Below are 22,106 nucleotides of genomic sequence, written 5' to 3' on the forward strand. Positions count from 1 at the left end.
TTCTATAATGTTTTTTAAAGTCATCTATTTTTTAAAAAAAATCACTGACTTATTTCCAAGAGTTCAAATATTTGAAAAGAGAAGAGCAGGAAAGGGTTTTTATGTGAGGCCTTGGAAAGATGAATTGGCCTTGTTTACACTGTATCTGTTATTTGTTTGATGCTCATATTGTCATCACCCTGTTCAGTGGGTCTCCCTGTCTGCTACTACATGGTTTTGCAATAACTGATTAATTTTGAAAAACCTTTCTCACTGATTCCTTTTACAACAAGTGCTGTTTTCTCTCTAGCTGTCCAGCATTTGTCCTTTTCTACCAGAAACCCATTTTTCTACTACAAGGAATACATTAATGTCCAGCAGTTGTCCCTAAGCTGTGTCTCCTGTCCGACCCTGATTTTACAGGTTATCTAAGTAGTAATTCTTGGTGAGCCTAAAGTGTATTCATTTAAAAAATCTTGAATTCATAATATAACAGTTTACTATTTACCAACTTTTGTGCTATTTCTTAGGATTAATCATCCCCATCATAAAGCCTGTGGTAAATTAAATTTCTTAATTTCTCTCACATAAGATTCAACTCCAGCCTGTTCCCCCATTTGGTCAAAATGTGATGAGACCATAAAATCACAAGATTTCAGAGACCTCTTGGAGCAGTGATTGCAGCTTTTCGTGCTCTTAGCTTTTTGTCATCCCCTTCCAATGATGATGAAAACAATTCCTACTTTTTTTGCAACCATAAGAAGTTTTTCTGTGTTCAGGTATTACATTTATCATTAGGGTAAATTTGAAAGTGTAATTTTGAAAATTAAAAAGTGTAGTTTTAGATGTAATTTTTTTGCCAAGGCGTGTCATAAGAACTTGCTGATGATTAACGGGAATGTATAATTACATAGATGCTAAGGTACAAAATAAACAGAAGCATATCCGAGCTTGCTTATGAGTGGGTGTATTCAGGGTTAGCAAAGAGAATCAAAAAGTTGCTAGTGGAGAAATTCTGCCCTTAAGCCTAACTCACACAAATGACTGGGGTCAAGAACTCAGGTCTTTGTAATTACCATTCTGTCTTACCCTAGCTTCATCCTTGCTTTTTTGGTCAAAGAATGATGGGAGTAAGGAGCTAGGATATTGCTTTCTCATTTTGCTTTAATTACATTTAAAGCCTAACCCAGGGAATACTACCAAAACATATAGATAAGAAGGAAGTTGGTTCATAGAAACATTTGTTTGAATAGTTACTCAGCTTACCCCTGGCTATTATTCTTTTGTGTTGAATGGGACAAAGAATAGCCACTAAATACTTGATGTGGTTTTTTTTTTTCTTGGTAATTTTGCATTTTTGAATGAGTAATTTTCTTCAAATTAGAATGCATGAGAAAAACCTGGTTAATCAGTGGTTCCTGGTCATTGGGCTCTTGTTAATCAGAAGTTTTACTGTATAATCATAACGTATTTTGGATGTTCTCATTTATGTTATTTCTTCAACTCTTTGTCTGTGTAGGCATTCTGATTACTTGATTACATCTGCCTGGCATAGTGGTATTTAAAACCGCATTTATAATAAAAATCTCTCCATTTTAGCAAGTAAAATGAGAATACAGAAAGACAATTGATAGTTGAGACATGATTGTTTGCTCTTGACTTTTCTTGGTGTTTAGTGGGTTTTAGGTTTGGGGATAAAGAGAATTGAATATGATTACTGCTCTGGTCCAAAATGACTGGTTTATACAGCTGGAGAGAGTATGTGGAGACGTAGGCCTGCCACTGCTTCTTCAGAGAAGATCCACTATTACTGGGTTTCACATATTTTTTTCTAGAAAAATAAGATTCTTCCATTAAAACTACCTAAAAATGGGCCTCTCTGGTGGCACAAGGGGTTAAAGTCTCAGCATTATGAGGCTATCAGCAACCACTGCAGCACAAGTTTGATTCTTGGCCAGGAAGCTGACCCACTTGGCATAGCAGACCTCTCTTGGCCCACCCGCTGCTCCCCTCAGCAGTGTATTTCAGTAGATCTGCCTGTTCTGATCCCCACTCTGTCTCTGGTGAATCTTCTCACTCCCCTGCACCTCTGGCTTATACCCCAGTTCTTGTATGCATAAACAAATAAATCTTTTTTTTTTAAGATTTTATTTTTATTTATTAATACAAGCACGGTACAGTCAGAAGCGCGGGAGGGCGAGAGAATCCACCAGAGCCAGAGCGGAGAGCAGAGCAGAGCAGGCAGACTGACAAAGCACACTGCTGACGGGAGCAGCGGGCGGCAGGAGAGGTCCGTGCTCCATGCGGGACCCTCGCCCGGCGGCCTGGATCGAACCAGCTGCGGACAGCCTCGCAATCCAGTGCCCAACCGCCGCGCTACCGGGGAGGCCCACAAATAAATATTTTTAAAATACCTACCTAAAAACATTTGATGGAGAGGTACTTTATGAGCATCTGTTAGGACTGAAGCAGATTCTCATCTAACTTTCTGCCGCTTGCAACACTGGCAATTAATTGTAGGTGTTAGTTTCCTGTAATGTATATTGGGGGTCCTGTACTGCTAGCTATCTTATTATCCTGGGGTTCTCTCTCTCTTTTTTTTAAATTATAAGCCTTTATTTATTTTTTAAAGAATTTATTTATGTATGCAAAAACCAGGGTCCAGGCCAGATGTGCGGGAGGGTGAGAGGATTCACAGAGTGGGAAACAGAACAGGCAGACTGACCAAAATACATTGCTGAGGGGAGCAGCAGGCGAGGCAGGAGAGGTCTGCTCACTATGTGGGCATCTCCAGGGCTGGTGGGGCTCGAACTGGCACTGCAGAGGCTGCGAACAGCTTCACAGCGGAGCACTCAACTGCCTGTGCCACCAGGGAGGGAGGCCCTGGGGTTCTTTTTTTATCAGAACTTCTGGATAGGGGACAGGAACTAACTAAGACAAAAAGTAATAACTAAGCTGGATTACCCAGCTTAGTGTTTTACGTTATTATTTTATTCAGTCTAGCAGTCAAACTTGCAAGGTGGTTGTTATCCCCCTTGTCACACCAAGAAGAGGAGACTTTATAAACTTACAGCCTAAAAATTCCCCATTCTGCTTTGCTTCCGGGCATGAGGGGAAGTACATGTTGGGAAGGCTTTGACTTTTCTGTATGTTTTCTCTGAATGATTTCATATTTCATCTGCAACTTTGAATTCCTTCCACATCTGATGTAAAGGACAATTCTTCACCTAAGCCTGGACTTGTCCTGTAGCCCCGAGGCCCCGGGGAACTGCGTCCTGAACTGGACACCCACCTGTCTCCCTCAGCCTGTGCAGAGCTGGTCTTCTTTATGTATCCTGGCTCTTACTTTCCCTCCTGCTCTGGACAGGTTTAATCCTCTTGGGCTGCAGTGACCAAGAGAGCCCCCTGGGCTGCGCACTGCAGTGGCTGCTCGGTTGATATTCTCACCGAACGAGCTCTTCTGTCCTGAGTCCTTTCAGGCAGCAGTGCCAGAGGCTAGGAAGCAAGTTGCACAGGTGATGTGCAAGTCTGCCATTTATGCTGTGTCCCACCCTCACCAAAGGTCATGGCCAGTTGACAGGTACACACCTTACTTGGATGACACCCAGCACGCAAAGCTGCTTTCTCCTTCTTAATATTTAACCTCACATCTTTACCTAATCACCTCAGCCTCTACCTCAGCAAACCCTCCTTGGCTTCTCCAGACCAAGCTTCATGGTGACACACACTACCCTGCCTTTGTCCCATCCCTAAATGCTGTTCACCTCATTTGCTTTTGGCTTATTACAAGAGCATCAACTGAGAGGGTCTGGGGAACCGAATGTCATTTGTGCGGTGCAGGTTTTATTGAACCGTTACTCTGCGCAGCAAAGCCCTGCTGTGTTCCCAAGAGGACGGTTAGATGGAGCAGTTCTCGTTACTTTGCTGTAGCTCTCTGATTTGACTTTGCCTCCTGCTTCTGTGTCCACATGTGCCACATGCATAGCTGGGTACATCAGTACCCATGAGCCATATATAGTGTGCTATATATTTTAATCTGCTTGCTTTTAAGTAGTTTTTAGTATATAAGTCATTGGTTAATCTACACGTGGGCTTTTCTCTCTATAAAGCTGTGACTGCCTATCAAATAGTGTGATTGGGCCTCCCTGGTGGCACAGGGGTTAAAGACAGCACTATCAAGCTATTGCCAGTCACTGCAGCATTAGTTGGATCCCCGGCCGGCCAGGGAGCTACCCATGTGGTGCAGCAGACCTCTTCTGTCTCGCCCGCTGCTCCCCTCAGCAGTGTGTTTCAGTAGATCTGCCTGTTCTGCTCCCCACTCTGTCCCTGGTGAATCCTCTCACCTCTGCACCTCTGGCCTGTACCCCAGTTCTTGTATGCATAAATAAACAAATGTTTAAAAAAAGAACAAGGACTCCCTGGTGGCGCAGGGGGTTAAGATGCAACCTATGAAGCAATACGCAGCCACTGCAGCATGAGTTCACTCCCTGGCCAGGGATCTACCCACATGGCCCAGCAGACCTCTCCTGACTCGCCTGATGCTTCCCTCAGCAGTGTATCTCAGTCAATCCACGTGTTCTGCTCCCCACTCTGTCTCTGGTGAATCCTCTCACCCCCCACCCCCACACCTCTGGTCTGTACCCCAGTTCTTGTATGCATAAATAAATAAATCTTTAAAAAAAAAGTGATCTTCTCACCCAAACTCCCACTTGTGTTTCTCCACAGGCAGCAGAGAACGTCGTTTTCATTGGCCCTGACACACATGCTATTCAGGCCATGGGGGACAAGATCGAAAGCAAATTATTAGCTAAGAAAGCAAAGGTTAACACAATCCCTGGCTTTGACGGCGTAGTAAAGGTAAGAAATGACGTGTTCTAATCCTTATGGGATGTGTCCTCGTGTCCAACATTTTTTCTGAGGTGTAAGTTGAAATACATTTATTGCTTTAAAAAATATACATGTGTGTGGTAAAAAAAAAGTCATTTGCCCTTTGTTGTTTTAAATGGCGTAAGTTGAAAAGAGCAAGAAGCCACTTAAGCCTTGCATTTAATGAGTTAGCATTGACTCAGATGCTCACAGGGAGGGTTGGTGAATTAGCAACTGCGCCATTTGCTCTCTGGATTTCATGAAATGATGCTGCATATTTAGTGTATTTAGTAGTTCTCTTTAGTGTTTTTGCATTGAGCTTCTGTCCCTGTGGGTACAATGTAATTATGTAATCATGTTTCCAATGGAAAGTGGTGTAAAACTATAAAACTATAGAACCCAAACATCAGCTTCTCACCTGCTAGTGCCTTCTGCAGCGGCAGGTTTCTAAGGAAGAAATGCAGAAATGTGAGTGTGTGCGTCCCAACTCCCCGGAGAAAAGTGATTTCATCTTTTCTCATTAGAAGAGAGTCGCTTTGTAGACTTGAACCCGGTGGCTTGAGTTAGTTTGCAAGAAGCCCCTACTGTGAGGGGCCATTTCATGCATTGCAGGAGAGTTAGCAAGCTTGGCCCTTGGCTACGAGTCTCAGCTCTTGTCTGTATGTGCCTTAACCTGTCGTCATCCTTCCCTCTCCTCTCGCCTTCTGTCTGGTACAAGGAAGAGGTGATGGGGCCTCCCTGGTGGTGCAGGGGGTTAAGCATCAGTGCTACCAAACAATCTGCAGCTATTGCAGCATAAGTTCGATCCCTGCCAGGGAGCTACCCCTACGGTGCAGGAGACCTCTCCTGTCATGCCTGCTGCTCCCCTCAGCAGTGTATTGCAGCAGTCTACCTGTTCTGCTCCCCACTCTGTCTCTGGTAAACCTTCTCACCCCCCCACACCTCTGGCCTGCACCCCAGTTCTTGTATGAATGGATGAATAAATCTTAAAAACAAAACAAAGCAAAACAAAAACCCAAGTAAGAGGTGATCCCTGAAGTCCACTTCTTCCTGTACCCATTGCAGACTTGACAGGCTCCAGTCTTCATTCATTTTCTCTCCGACAGAATTGGCAAATCATGGCTCCAGGCATACCTGTGTTTGTAATGTTTTAGTGGAACACAGCCATACCCGTTTCCTTACAGACTATCTATGGCTGATTTTCCATGATAGAGGCAAAGTTGAGTAATTATGAAAGAATGGCTATCCATTTATACCTTTAAACAACTGGCCTTATGTTCCTCCCGCCCATCTACCCGGTGCACTGTGTGATCCAGCTATAAGGGCGTTTCTCAGTTTCTTGAAATGTCTGGACTTAACTCTCTCATGGGTATTGATTCTCCTTCTGCTTCATTCCTGATCATCTCTTCATTGTTTAGACAATGGCTTCAACGTACGTTCCTCATAGAGGCAGTCTGTCTAGATTAGATTAGGCCCCCTGCTTTTTTTCCCCTGAGTACTTTGCACTTCACCCACCCCATTTTAAATCACTTACCGGTTCAGTAAATATTTACCAAGTGTATACTATTTCTCTGATATTGTTTGAAGGGCTGTGCATGTAGTAGTAAATAAAACAGAACAAAAATGAAAAATGAAGTCTACCCTCAAGGAGCTTACATTTTAGTAGAAGGAGACAGCCATTAAAGAAATAATAAAATGTGTAGTACATGTTATAATGAAACAGGGAATGGGGAAATGAAATGCCCCAGGGTAGGAATAAACCATTCACAACTTTAACTAGGTTTTGAAAACCATCTAAAAAGGTGTCAGGGCAAGTTGCTGTGGATATCAGGGAGAAGAATAAAGCATGCTGGGCAAGAAGAATGCAAGGGCGAGCTGTTGAGGTTGAAATGCACCTGGTATTGAATAAACAAGGGGTCATGGACTGGGAAGGTCACAGGGGAGAGGGGTCAGTTGAGGCAATAGAGATGAGGTGTGTAGTAGGGAACACAGATTTGGGGGAGCCCTTTGACCTACTTCCAGCCCTGGATTAAGTTCCTGGCTGGTAGGAGTTGGGTTCTGTTTATTATTGCAGCACGTCACTGACTACTGGTGGGCCGAGCACTGTTCTGGGAGAGCAATTTTACACACTTAACCATTTTATACATGTTGTAGGTCTTTTAGCACAATTCATATGACACATGTAGAGTTAGAGAAGAACAGATGATAGAAATAGGTCCACATATGCTTTAAATACTAGATTTGGCTCATAAGGACTGAAATGTTGGTAATATATCAAAGAAATTTGAGGAAAATGTGGAGAAATTCGATAAGCATGTAGAGTATTTCACCAGAGAACTTGAGTTTATAAAACGATTAAATAGAAATTCTGTACCTGCAAATATATGAAAATGGGGGTCTTGTGGAGGTTTGATGGTAACCTAAGCCAAATGTAAGATCTGTGTTATGCGTTTTATGGCTCATTTCTTTTTTTTTTTTTTCTTCTTTTTTTTTTTAATTTTAATTTTTATTTTTTTTATTTTTTTAATAATAAATTTTATTGTTATATTCCCCATACAATTGCAGCCCCCCCATTCTGACCCCAATCCCTCCCCTCCCGCCCCCGCCCCCCTAAAAGTGTCTCTGGTTCATAGTTTTTTGTTGATTTTGATTTTCACTTTCTTATAGTTATTCATTTTCCTGGTCCCTTATTTAAGTTTTCTAGATTCCTGCTATGAGTGAGACCATCCGGTATTTTTCTTTTTCTTTTTGGCTTATTTCGCTGAGCATGATCCCTTCCAGCGTTATGGCTCATTTCTTTTTATGGCTGAGTAATGCTCTGTTGTATGAATTTATCAATATTAAATCTATTCATCAGTAGATAGACTTTTATTCCCCCATTTTCAAGGTTATGAATAGTATGGATGAACCTTGTATATAAGTCTTTGTTGGAATCCTTCTTAAGTTCTTCTGGGCATATTCTCAGGAGTGGAATTGCTAGGTCAAATGGTAATTCATTGTTCTACTCTGTGAGGACCTGCCAGACATACAAACCTTTGTGTAATCCCCTCTTCAGTGTGGATAGAACCTGGGATCAGTTTTGCTGACTAATAGTGTATGGCAAAGGGTGATGGCTTGCCATTTCCTTAATTAGGTTAGATTATCTCCACCCATTAAAGGGGATGGGGTGTTCCATTACAGTATCTGGCAGTGTTAATTACTATCCCCCCTGTTATTCTGTCTTGTCGCATTATGTTGTTTGATCAGACTGGAACATAGGATTCTAGTTGCTGAAATAAGCATGAAATAAGGAACCATTTTGAGGATCCCATGTGGTAGTGAACCGCAGGCTGCTTTAAGCCATCTGAGATCTGAGAGCCAGCCAAAAAGTAGAGCCCTGAGACACACAGCCACAAAGAAGTCAGTTTTACCCACCCACCCCGCCCCCAGTGAGGTTGGCCCCAGATTTGTCCTTCCTTGACCTCCAAGTAAAAAAAACGCCTTCTGGTCATGCCAGAAAGACCCTGGGCAGAATACGACAGACCTTTTTTGTCTAACAGTGAGTGTTCATCCGTGGTTCTTTCCCTTCTAGTTTGACCGGGTTGTGTAGGTTTGGGAGGTGGGTGGGTCATTCCGAAACTCAATCTGTTCAGCTCCAGTACAATTGTAAGTTTCTGTGACAAAGAACCCAGGCGTCTTCAGATCCTCAGTTGGGGCTTGGTCTAGTGAAGAGGGGACTGCTGGGCTGGAGCAGCGTCATTCTGCCCTGGTGAATAGCCATGTTCTCTGGAGTTAAGAAAGAGGCCCTCAGGAGCACGTTTGATCTGGAAATTCTGCTTGTACCGCGTGACCGTCTTGTGAAGCGAGTCAGTTAGTGTCTCGTAGGAAAAGGACTGTTTCTTGACTGATAGTCCATTGTGACCACAGGGACATCCAAGTGCAAGGAACGTGTTGGAGATACCCCTTCTCCGGAAGTTGGTTGACTCAGAGAGAGCTCTGCCACAGCAGCAGCATTTATGGCTAACAGCGTCCCACCTGTATCAATAATGAGCAGTTTTTCCTTTTGAGTTGATGGGCATTGATTTACTATTGTAACATTGCCCATTCTGTTTTCCATTTTCTTGGCTAGCATGGAACAACTGTTTTTCCATTGTCATTTCTGTTTATAATATCTGCAGGTGTCTTTCTCCAAAGACTGGTATTTAATTTTTTTTTTTTAAGATTTATTTATTTATTTATTTATACAAGCACTGGGGACAGTCAGAAGCGCAGGAGGGCGAGAGAATTGACCAGAGCCAGAGCGGGGAGCAGAGCAGGCAGAAGGACCGAAGTACACTGCTGAGGGGAGCAGCGGGCGGCAGGCGAGGTCTGCACCCCATGCGGGACCCTCCTCCGGTGGCCGGGGAGCAGCTGGGGATCGAACCAGCACTGCAGAGGCTGCGGGCAGCTTCGCAACCCAGCACTCAACCGCTGCGCCACCGGGGAGGCCCTCTCTTGTTTCTTACGTGATTAGGGGTCTCCAGTCACGCTGAGGGTCTGTCATCCTTCCCCCCAATATTTTCACACTGAGGTTCTTACTAGCAATATGGACCAGTTTCTAGAAACCAGGGGACTCTATTATACGTCTTAGAATAGTCTGTTTCTTTATAATCTCTGTGTATGTTGCTTAGGCTTGGAATGCCTTCGGGAATGCCTCTCGGTTCAGATTTCAGCAGAAGAACCTTGTCCTGTTCTGACAGGGATTTCATTTGAGAGGGAATGTTGCTCGAGGGTCCTGGCCAGCTGGAGAAAATGGAGAGCAGGTCAGAGGAGGGAAGAGCAGGGGCACTTAGGATGGAGGGAAAGGAGTAGCAGGATAAAGGCCATCAGAGACTGTAAGATTTTCACATTTTTCATTGCACTTTCCTCTGCCTTTTCTCTTCCCTATGAATTTTGTAAGAAAACAATTTTGGAATCTGGATTGCTTTTGAAAGCTTCCTCATGTAAATAAAGAAAAATGTAGAACACTGGGTGGTTTGCTCCCCCTCTACCCAAGGTACCTCTTAAATGAACCACTGGTTTCAAAAGCTTACAAAAGAATCTACTATACTTCTAAATTATCCTTGGTGAAACTATACCACTTAGTGTGAATCTGAGTCAGTACGTTCCAGAAGCAGAATGTACTACATGAGAGCACGGAGAGAGCAGAGTGGTGGACCTGAGACGACACCAGGAGCTCTGTTGGCATCGGGGCAGATGTGGCGCCTGTGCATCTCATGTCTTGCCTGTCCTGCCCCCCGACACCTCCCAAAGGTTGGTCATCTCTAGTTGACAATGTGCAATGCCAACACATTGTCTGGGAGGGGAGATCTCTCCCAGACCCGGTATCCCATGAACAAAACCAGTCGACACTGGTGCAAGTTCTCCAGGTTTTTGGTACAGAGCCCAAGGACACATTTGTCTGTTTGGTACCGTCTGATGACACCTGCTGCGCTCACTGGCTGCTTAGAGCCCACCTGGACCATGAACTTCAGGTCCTAAGTCTGTTGTCACCCCTATGATCATGGTCTTAGGGACTTAAAAATGTTGAGGATATTTGGTTACTAATAAGGTAGGTTTTGTTAATAGAAGGAGGGTTTCTTCCATTACAAAACATTTTCAAATCTGACCAGAAAATACAAAGGTTCCTCATTCTTAAGATTCCTGAAAAGGAAATTGAATCTCCACCCAAAGTGAGACTTACCTCATTGTGCTTGGGGGGACCCCTAAGTAGGGGACTCAGTGGACATCAGAGCAACCAGCATTTTTTGAATCTGGCATTTTGAATTGTGGCTTTCGTGGGTCTTGCACACATCTCAGTGGACGTTCCCAGGTCTCCTCTGCTGTTAGGTAAGCATCTGGGTTTTGCTGTTCAACAGATTCTTTAGGCCTCTTTTGTTGTTTTTGTTTTTCCCAGGGGAGGCTTCATGTGACAATCTACATTTGAATTTGCAACCTCTGTCAGGTTGAAAAATAGAGGAAAGTAGAAGAAATCTTCTCTTCAAGTTTGTCTCCTTGTATGCTTTAGATGATCTTGAAGATCCTGTTACATCCTCGGATAATGATGGGGTCTCATTATCTGTGTTAGCTTTGACTGTGGTGTACGTTCTTAACACCTATTGTCTGACTTAATTTAAATCACAACTGAACCTGTAGGTTATAGTTGCAGATAAGCATTTAAAAATGATGAGGGAATACCCTTTTATTTCTCTGATGGCGTTAAGACTAGCTTTGTTTTTAGTTTGATTTTAATTCTTTCTGACAGAGGCTATTCATACATATTTTTAAATTTGATTCTTGACATTTCTTGTGTAGCAGCCCCACCTTCACTGGAACTACACTGCTTTTCACATGTGGTGGTCTAGATTTGTTAGATAAGAGATTACTTTTGCAGGCATCTATGCAGATAGAGCTTTGCTAATGCAAATAAATAGTGTAAATTTTTGGAATACTTTGTGGCTTTAGCAACTGCATTAGCAATACTTTGGCATTGGAAAAAATGTATGTGCTAATTATAGATAATTTTTTTAATCTGTGTGTTTTTTTTTTTTTTAATTAGCCTGTGGTATTTTTAAGACTGCATTCTTTTTCTTGGAAACTATATTATACTCTACTTTTTTGTCCCCAAGTAAATTTTACCTGCAGCTTGAAATGGTTTTAATTTGTTACATTTCTCCTTAAAACTTCTGTTACTTTCTCATTTGGATCTTTAGCATGTAACATGAAGGTTATGTGGAGATGGTTTGAATATATTGGGTGCAGCACTTAAAATGCCTCCAGGAACTTCTCTTGAATCATCCTTTCCATGAGTGAGAAACTCATGTTTTAAAATGTAATTCTCAAGTACCCATCTGGTGTCAAGTATTTGCCTTGAACAAACTTGTTTTATTCAACACCCCCTTAGCTTCCTCTTAGGAAGTGGACAGCAGAGTGAAGAGTGTCTACTTGAAACTGTTGGAAAACAGGGTTTGCAATCCTCGCGGCTTGTTCAGCAAAGAATTACAAGCTGCAGACCCTGATTTCTAAGAGCTTCGAGTCCCCTTAGGGAGACAACAAGTAGTTGGGCAATTTAATACATTTTAATGATGCTAAGCCCAGAGTGCATGAGAGGCAGCAGGAGCCACGCACCCCACTTTAGGGTGTGCTGCGGATCTTCTGATGACAGTGACATCTGAATGATGCCTAAAGTCCGAGTAATAGTGAATCAGCCAAAAGGTCGAGAAAAAGACAAAACTTGCGGGGCCTCCCCTGTGGCGCAGCGGTTGAGCACTGGGTTGTGAAGCTGCCCGCAGCCTCTACAGTGTGCCGGTTCGATCCCCGGCTGCTCCCGGCCACTGGAGGAGGGTCCCACATGGCGCGCAGACCTCTCCTGCCACCCGCTGCTCCCCTCAGCAGTGTACTTCGGTCCTTCTGCCTGTTCTGCTCCCCGCTCTGGCTCTGGTGAATTCTCTCACCCTCCTGTGCTTCTGACTGTACCCAGTGCTTGTGTAAATAAATAAATAAATTCTTTAAAAAAAAAAAAAAAGACAAAACTTGCGAACTGATGTGAGGCATCCTGCAGGGAGGGCAAGGAGGGGTCAGAACAGGGGAGGGAGAGCACAAGGGACAGCAGTGATGGGACCTGGGGGGTTATGGTGGGGGGAAAACCACGGGGACCACACCCGAGGGGAGAAATCAAATACTGTCCAAATATGGACGATGTAAGAAAATAAATAAAATTTAAAAATTAGTGAATTAGCTAAAAAGCAAGGATTATGATGGAGACACACTTCTAAGGTCAATGAAAACATCTTAATGCAAAAGCTCAGAGCTTCCTGACCAGGGGGGTTTTAGAAAACTGCGGGTATGTGGGAGGGGGGAGAACTGGAGAGGGAATCAGGCCTTGGGTGCTGTGCAGCTGCTCTTGAAGGTCACTCTTGTGCCTCTGGGAACCTCCGAATGGCTCATGTAGAAGAGTTAACATGATCAAATGGTGTAATTGGAAAAGTAATATTTTCTAGAATGATGAAAATGTGCCCAGTACCTTTGGTAGATGCAGAGCACTCTCCTTTGGTCCAGGCAAGATGGTTGGACCTACTAACAAAGTATTCCGAAGGGGCAAAGGAGATGAGTGGAGAGAATGTGGAAGATGATTCATAAGAGTTAAGTGATCCGTTAGATGTCAGGTGTGAAGCAGAGGGAGGAATCACCAGGGATTAAATTTTTGCATTTGGTTGTAATACCTATTAGCATACTAATTTGGGGGGAAAGTTCATTAAACTTCTGTGAGTCCTAGTGTCCTTAGGAGAGAACAGAATACCCATTTACATTCCAGAGCAGAGTATGGTAATGTATTATTTGAATGAGGTTTACAAATGATGAGTGTAGGTTTAAAGCAGTAATTGTTTTTTATCACCTAATTAGCCAGATTAAAAAAAACTGAGCCCTGCTTTAGCAGAAAGAGCCAAAGAACAAAAACAGTTAGTGTGAAGGGAATCATTTAAAAAAAAAAAAAAAACCAAAACAAAAACTGAAAACAAGCTGTGTCCTAGCAATCAGGAAGTACTGTCTTCAATATCATTATACTTACCCCTGCTAAACTTTACCAGGGTCATTGATTTTCCTTATGATGCCTTCAAGGCTTTATATTTTTGAGAAAAGATTCAGTTACGTTGATCAGGATGTCTTATCGTTAGAGAACTGTGTATTAAGGTTTAGAAGGATTTGGAAGTCTATTAAAGTGGTCTTCCATCTAGCTTGCAGTAAGCAACCATCCACCCGGGATGGTTGGAAGTTTTGCTCTCCTTTCTAAACGAATGCAGACTGTTTTGAGGATGCTTTTTGCAAGCAGGTACACCCATAGTGTCTTGAAGCAGTGATCTTGAACAATTTTTTTTTCCCCCCAAAATAGTTGCTGTTCTTTCTAGAACAGGCTGGGAAAAATTAAAACCTAAGTAGCTTCCCATCTGAGTGAGAGCTGGGCTCTTTTCAGGCTATGGAGAATTCAGGGCTGGTAAGCAGCTGTACATAGCAAGTGAGAAAAGAGAAGTGTCCTTGAAGACAGAGGCCATATGTCTGTGTGTGACACTGACATCACTGTAGAAATATACTGGGTGTTTAGCCTCCAGGGAGAATGATTTGAATCAGCCTGCCTTTGTTAGTTTTTGCTTCCTTCCCTGCCCTTCTTCCCGCTCCCCAACGGTGACAAGGACACAGATCTGACCCTGGAAGGGCACCGAGTTTGAAGTGTGATGCCAGTTACACAGGTGCCTGGGATGAGTGATGACCAAGGCCAGGTTGGGGGTAAGAGTGGGGTGGGGCGGCAACCTTGCCAGTTTGGGGTGGTGGCTGCTACCTTAGCAATTGCCAACCTGAGTTGGGTGCTCTTGGGTGTCAGTCACTGTTGCGCGTGTATCACTCAGGTTTAGTTGCCATCGCTCTGTGAGATGCTGCTGTCTCCATCAGCGCTGGGCCTGGCTGTCTTCGCTGTGGGTGCCATGGAGCACTTTCAAGTACATGAGGCTTGCAGGAAGCCACCTGATTTTAGTTGGTTCTTTTTAATATTCATGATCTACATATTGCTGATCACAGCATCACCCAGCCATCCCAACACTCGCAAATCAGTTTCTCACTGTTACTGTTCTTGGTTTGGATAGTGGAGCTCCCTTGGTGTGAAGGAAATGGATACTGGTGGCTTCTTCCCTCTTTCTCCTTTTCTTGAACTGCTATTTCAGAATGAAACACCCTAATGCTTTCCTGCAACCCTTTTCCCATTAATGGCCCTGGGAGTTAATGTCAAAACCCGAATATGACGTCCTCTGATACTGGTTGGGACTGCAGAGTGTTGAACCCCAGTGACTTGTCACTTCGAGCCATGGAATCAAATGATATCGCTGATGTCATATTCCTGATGGCTTCAAGGTGGAAGGGTGGGTGAAACCATTAGATAATCTGAATAATACTTTCAAGTGTTGCTGATCTGAGTTTACAATTATGAAAGTCTGAAGTATGACATTTTGAACCTTATGGTAAAAACCTCAATATAACGATAGTAAAAGTGCCTCTTCTCCCCAATTTTGACCCTACTTTCTGGCACTAACCCAGGCTGCATTTCTCATTTCTCATGTGTGTCCATTCATAAGCTTTTATGCACATGCGCAGGTGCTTTGTTTTAATGTAAATAAGACCACATTATATATACTACCCTACCACTTGTTTTTTCCCCTAGAGTGTGTGCTGTTATCTTTAGAGAATTATTTGCCCTCTAAAACCTGAGTCCCTGGGTCATCACCTGGAGCATGGGTGTAGGGTATTTAGAGTCTGTGCTGAGATTGAGTAGGCCAGCCCTTCCACACCCACTTCCTTCTGACCTCTGCACTTCCTTACAGGGCTGATTTTAGCCTCATGGACTGGCTTTTGGTTTCTAAAACTATTAATTACCTTCCTGGAGTTTTTCTGCACATTATGTAAATACGTAGAAGGACTCTGTCAAGAGTCCTTTCTCCCCAGTTTTCCCAGGACTACCTGTTTTTATCCTCAGTTTTTAGTTGAAAATTGATTTCAGAAGGATTTTTTTCTGAACAGTTTATCTAGAACGGGTGGGGTGACCCTTTTACTCTCTCCCTCAGTATTACTTGTTTTCATGTAGCATCATTTCAATTTTCACTTGATTTGTTTGCTCTCTTTTCTGTTTTTCTCATTAGGTTCTAAGTTCCATGTAGTATTGTCCACTAAATATATGTTGAATTAATGTATAGCTAGATGAATAAGAAGATGTGGATGATCCTCATGCTTTTTAAAGGCTATGTAATATTCCAGCTTATGTATGTGCCATTTATGGTACCAATTCCTTATTGAAGACTGTTGAAATTGTTTTCAGGCTTCCTCATCAAAATGCCACCAAATTGAAAACAACCAAGTGCTTTCTGTATCTGTCTATGTGCATGCATGAGCCAGAGGCTAATATCCTAAAAATGCGATAGCTGAGTCAAAATGTGTCCAGTATCTGATAGATAACTGACAGTTCCCTTTTGAAAAAAAATTGTCCCATTTTGTACTGGATGAGTGATGCGAGTTGACTTTCTTTGTCTTCCAAGTCATCAGTCCAGGCTAGTCTCAAACTTAGATGAAAACTGATGTCTCATTCTTGTTTTTGCATGTCTGTACCCTTGATAGGGTCCTCTACCTATTTACACAATGTGCAGAAAAACTCTAGATTAGGAAGGTAATTAGTAGATCTAGAAACCAAAATCTAGTCCATGAGGCTAAAGGTGAACCTGTTTTATAAATTAAACTCTTCAGTTGCATTTTATTTTATTTTTTAAAAGATTTAGTTATTTATGCATACAAGAGCTGGGATACAGGCCAGAGATGTGGGGGGTGAGAGAATTCACCAGAGACAGAGTGGGAACAGAACGGGCAGACTGACTAAAGTAAAGTACACTGCTGAGGGGAGCAGCGGGTGAGTCAAGAGAGGTCTGCTGCGCCATGTGGGTTGCTCGCTGGCTGGCTGGGGCTCGAACTCGTGCTGCAGAGGCTGCGGATGCTTCATAGTGTGGTGCTTAACCCCTTGTGCCACCAGGGAGACCCCTTCAGTTTCTTTTTATGTAAACTTTTTATCTAATCCTTTGCCCATTTTTCCTGATGATTGGGAATTCCAATTTTCATTAAATATTCCCCCTCCTACAGTCAACCTTATAGGGAAGTCAGTTAGGCTGTGTGATGGATGTGTCAGCTTCATTGAATTTGGAGCTCTGTGGGGTTTTAAAAAAAATTCTCTTTAAAAGTAGTATTTTATTGCCTGATAATAAAACTCCACATGCTGAAAGAACATATGGGAGCTGAATAGGTATACTTAATAGCTTATTATGGAAACTGATAAGAGTTTTTTAAGGTCCAGTACATAATATGTCCTCAGTAAAATATTTTGGGGAGGAACAAATGACAAGTGAAAATTTATTTTTAAGGCAGTTTGATTTTACTGGGATTTTGATTTAGTAGGATTTGCTTTTCATAGTAAGAAAACTGAAATTAAAAGACAAGGGTGTTTTGCGGCAGTTGCTAGAGGTATTGGATTGGTGGCAGGTCTGGAATGTGGAGCAGTTTGCTTTGTGTAGCTGTGTCTCTCCAGCCCTGACAGCTGTGCTGTGTGTAAATGTAAACTAATGACAACACGGGACTGGAGGAGTCTCCTTGCCCTCTCTCTGCATTTGCCGCCTGGTCAGTTCTTCGAGGTAACATACTTCTTAGGCAGGGTTTATTTTCTCTCACAATATCTTTTGCAAATGTACCACTTGCCCTTTGAAAAAGACATGTGAAAACTTTCCTTCTAGGCTTCTTATAATCCAGTTTCCATCAGCCACACTCTTCCTGTATTTTGTTCGGGAGGCACTAATTGTCCGCATTTGGCGGGTTTAACACTTCCTGACAGAGAGGCTATTAAGGGGAAGTATTCTCCAATAACTGTCACTGGCTGGAACAAAGAACCTTCAAACTCAATGTGTGGAAACCACTAACATTCCTAAATGACCCTTTTCATGGATTTTTATCCCTTTAAGCTAAAATTTGGAGAATGTAGGGTCAGCAAAAACAGCAAGGTGTAATAAAGCAGTAAACTTTGATTTTTGGGGGGAGGGTAGAAGTATAGATTTATCTCTGACTTGAAAACAATTGTTATTTGGAAAATCTCATTAGCAGATGTGACTGCTTGGAGTAAAAAAAAAAAAAGACTTAAAACTGATGTCGCTCTCAGGACCGCTTTGAACTTAACAAGCACCTATTTGTGGAGCAGACTGGCTAATGAAAGGAAATTAAATTTTTCTGACAACTTCCCCTGCCAACCTCCTTTTTCAGGGGATGTTATTAGGTACTGAAGACTTTTAAGGAAGATTTTTTTTATTAGACATAAATGAACCAGTTATAAACATCCCCTACCCCCTTTTGGGGGGTGGAGTGGGAGGGGATTCTAACATGGTTACTCTACATTTTTAAAGTATTAGTTAAAAAGCTTTGCTTTAAAAAAAATTGTCAGGCTTCACATTGGTGTTTTAAAAGAGTTTCCTAAAAAATTCAAACATTCTTACCAGCTAATTGTTTCAAACGATTATTGTCATTCCTAGTCATAGTTTAGTTTACATCACTGAACTTTAAGAAATTAATTTAGAAGGAGGCTTGGACTTAACACCTTTTCAGATTTCTCTTTACTGTTAAATGGGGAAATGTATCCTGTGTTAGACATGGTGAGGGAGAGTTAGTAATCGATGAATGACTTAGATTCAAGGGAAATTCTTGTCCTTTCGGCTACTTAAAAGTCCCAGTGGTACTGGTTGATGGTTAGCAATAATTTTACATTCATAACTTCTTACCTTGTACTGTTGTGGAGTGCATTTTCTTGACTGTGAGGATTGGTTAGTTGAATTTAAGGTTTTCATTTGGGAACAAGATGTAACTGAAGATAAAATATGTATCCAAAAAAAGATGAAAGAAAAAAGAAAAAGTAATGGAGGTTGCTAAATTAATATTTGGGGGAATATTGGCAATTCCTGTAGATACTGGAAATGAAATTTTTTATTTCTGGAAAATCTGTTGAACTCCTCCCAAACAATAGAGAATCAACTCCCCCTGCTGACAGAATCTAGGAAAACATGACCTAGAAAAGGCAGAGGGACAGGAACAAGCTGGCTGTGGACAAGCTTTAATGATCTGATTTATGATTCAGTATTGATGGTAAACATGTAAATTCTGCTCTTAAATCCCAGCAACTGCACCAAATCATCAGGCAATTCTGGTAGAGCTTCCTGCCAGCTCATTTCAAACTGCTTTGAGTTTCTTCATATAATAATGATGAGGTAGAATTTACATTCCACTTATGGTATTAATTTTACATTTCTCTGAATGAAAAGAGTTAGAAGGTTGTAAAATTGAGCATTAAATGAATCAGAGGAGACAGTAGTGCAATATATGACTGCCCTAAAGACATGGTGCAATGGCTGATGGGATTAATGTTGGCTCTCATTTCCTGCTTTTACAGGATGCAGATGAAGCTGTCAGAATTGCAAGGGAAATTGGTAAGTTCTTAAATTAACTTTGGTAGAGTTTCTATGTCTTTCTGCAGATAGAGTAAATAGGTAATAAGTCATTCCCATAGTGCAAAGACTATTTGAATAGTCCTAGGTTTTGATGACCTGTTGCTCTGGGAGAATTTATCAGCAGAATTACCATATTCTGTAATTAAAGTGAACTTTAGAGAGTAATTTGACCTAATTACAACTCGTTGTAAGATGAAATCATTGGTTAATTAAAAGAAGGAATTGTCTTGAGAATTCTTGATTGAATGTCATGTAAATTTATATGTATGAAGTTGAATGCAACTTATTCAAGTTAAGGACATGTGATTAAATAAAAATATCACATTTGACAGAACTCTTCAAATTTTTAACCTTTTCCTAAGATACTAGCTATCAATTTAATAATCTTGATAGGAAAGAGAATGCAATGTAGGAACTTGCAATTGCATATTCTACACTGGAGTAGCAGGCAAGGAAGGGCATCTTAATGGCTGTTTACCTGGCAGTTTCAGGTGTCATTACCCAGAGGCAGTGCCTCCCAACTTTGTATTTTTATAAAATACTCCCGATTTTCAAGACAACAATTGTATTTTCAGTGTCTACTAAGTAGGAAAATGCATAAGGACATACCTGTAATCGTGGCTTAACAAGGCCCTTAAATCACTTGACAAGTTTCAAAATCAAATTATTATTTGTATACATTAGATAGGAATTTGTAGCTACAGGAGAGATATTAGAGGAATTCACAGCCAGTAGAGTCAGCATTCCTGCAGTCAGCAGGTCAAGCTTTTCAGCACCCCCATTAACATTTTTTGGGTCCTGTTTTCTCATTAAGATTGAACAGTTAGAGTTACTTTATACATTTGGAGAGCATTTAATTTGACATTTACATAGTTATTATCTACAGAAAGATGTGAAAGTGCATTCTTTGCAAAAGGATCAGCTGACTTAGCAGTTCTGGTCTGAAAATGTTGGACTTTTTGCATCCCTGGTTCTAGGTGGGCCTGGCTAAATTACATGGATTTGGCCAAAACATTATTAAGTGTGTTTCGTTTATTTGTTTTGCAAAATTTTCTCTTACTGAGACAGGTTCTGGATTTAAGGTCAGGCCCAAGAAAATATTATTTTTTGAACTACAACATCTCTTCATTAGTCTTTTCTTCAGACTCATCAACATTTTCAGAAAACATTTCACAACCTTAGTTGCATGACCCGAAAGCTGATTTTGGTTTATTTCTTTGAGAAAATCAAAAGCTTCTCTCTGAGGGTTGAAATCATTACCCTTCCTTAACGTTAACTTAAGAGGCATGAAACATACCTATGAGCATTGGAGGAGACTTTCTAAAAATAATTTCATCTTATTCCATTGTAGACTTCTCATTTTGAAGAGTCATCTTTCTAACCCCAGTTTACATATTTCTTATCTACATAATAGGGCATAATAATATCATTGCAACAGTAGCTATAAAAAGAGGACAGAAGATTGGAGGAATTTAGAGAAATAAAAAGGAGTTAGAGGAACGTCTTGTGTTACCTTAGCGTGCCGTGTTTTAAATTATGAATCTTCAACTTGAGCGTTTCTTTTGTATAGAGAGCAGGCTGCATTTGCTGTGCTTGTTTTCATATCTTTTATCTTGAAAAAAACAAAACAAACAAAACCTGTGATCTTTAAAATAACCAGGAATCATATGGGACTCTGCCAGTTCCCATCACTTGGTTTTCCTTCCTTCATATTTTAATGCTGTGCTTTACCCTCTTTTCACTTTTTTTACTACTGAGGTTCCCTAATCAACCTAAGGCTCTTTTCTTTATATTTGGGCACATCCTTTGTGACTCTTTCCTGTCTTCTACCTTCTTGTTCTTCAGTTACTCCTCTCATTTGTGAAATAAATGATCGCAATCATGGCTATTAAGTATAAGAGAGCTAGTGTTTTCTTTTACTGAAAGAAGGGGAAGCCATAAAATTTGAGGTAAAATAAAACATAATAAAGAACCAGGGCCATCAGCTTTATAAAGGTTTTGGAATTTCCCTGAAAACCCCCTCTCAGTCACCACGGAAACCTCTCATAAAACCCTTCCCTCAAGTGCTTATGTCTAAAATAAATGACATGTTATTAAAGCCTCTTGGTTTTCTGTATTTGGTAATTTACTGGTTTTGCTTGCTACGAATTTTATTGAGATACATCACATTTTCATTACTGATGATTTTGTGAGTTTATCTAAGAGTTGAATGCTGAACATCGATTCCATGCGAAAATATATTTCTAGTTCTAAACAGCTAAATCATAACCAAGCCTCTGACCTGTCCATTCGTAAGACTGCCCACGCATCATACCTATTCCTAGATTTCTCTGTTTTGCATTTTTCTCTGGTGAAATGAAATTGTCATCTTTTATGTGTTTCCCTTTGGTCTTCTCCCTTGTCTTTACTTCTCTTCTGGAAACAGGAATCTGTGCTCTAAAGGAGGAAATTAACTGCATTGAGCATTGATGAATTAGGTGCCTTTTACATAATAGTAGCTCTTGTTTATGGAGCATTTTTTCCAAGTAGCAGGCACTTTGTGACTGTTATTTCTAATGCTAATTCTTGGGTTAATTATTTTCATTTACATTTAAGAAACTCAGGATTAGAAACGGTAAGTAATTTGCTCAAGGTCACAGAGCTACTGAGCAGTGGGCCTCCTTTAAATTTAGATTTATTTAGCTCCAAAGGCCATGGATTTTTCATTATACTTTGGCTAAACTAATGGGATTAGAGGATGAGAACTAAAATTTGAGTCACCACTTTGTGTAAAATACTGGAAGGCACTTGAGCATGTTACATGTGAAAGCAGATAGATAGTCTCTTATCATTGACTGGGGGAGGCAGTTCAGACTTAATGTGTTACTTCCACGTACTTGTTTCTTTTTTGTCTTCCTTGTCACCCTCGTTCTAGCTCCTGATTTTTTTTTCCCCTTGACTTCTCTAACTTTAGAGACACAGGGCTCTTGATTCCCAATTTATCTTTAACCTCCCAGGTAGACTACAAATCAGTGAGCTTGATTTGCATTAAAGTTTGATTTTTTTCCCCTGGCTTAAAGGACTTTAATTCAGTCAAGTCAAAATTGATTCTTAAAAGAAAAAGAAATTACAAATCTAAAACCTGCCCTTTAACAACTTCCAGATTATTGTGATTCTATTCTTTTCTGGTCTTTCTCACAACGCCAATCACGCCCAATT

General features: G+C 41.3%; 1 protein-coding gene across 9 annotated transcripts in view; it reads left to right on the plus strand.

Annotated features, from left to right (window-relative positions):
- PCCA (propionyl-CoA carboxylase subunit alpha) overlaps positions 1-22,106 on the plus strand; it is a gene marked incomplete at both ends in the record, with an annotated part of 291,344 nt that overhangs the window by 84,362 nt on the left and 184,876 nt on the right. For all 9 annotated transcript variants that reach the window (XM_084234735.1, XM_084234738.1, XM_084234736.1 and 6 more), the window contains 2 exons: positions 4,705-4,836; positions 18,851-18,887. In XM_084234735.1, the coding sequence (XP_084090861.1) occupies positions 4,705-4,836; positions 18,851-18,887 (169 nt within the window). The remainder of the gene's footprint in view (positions 1-4,704; positions 4,837-18,850; positions 18,888-22,106) is intronic.

The sequence above is a fragment of the Talpa europaea genome, assembly GCF_964194135.1.
Source record: "Talpa europaea genome assembly, chromosome: 6".
In the NCBI taxonomy this organism is placed as follows: Eukaryota; Metazoa; Chordata; class Mammalia; order Eulipotyphla; family Talpidae; genus Talpa; species Talpa europaea.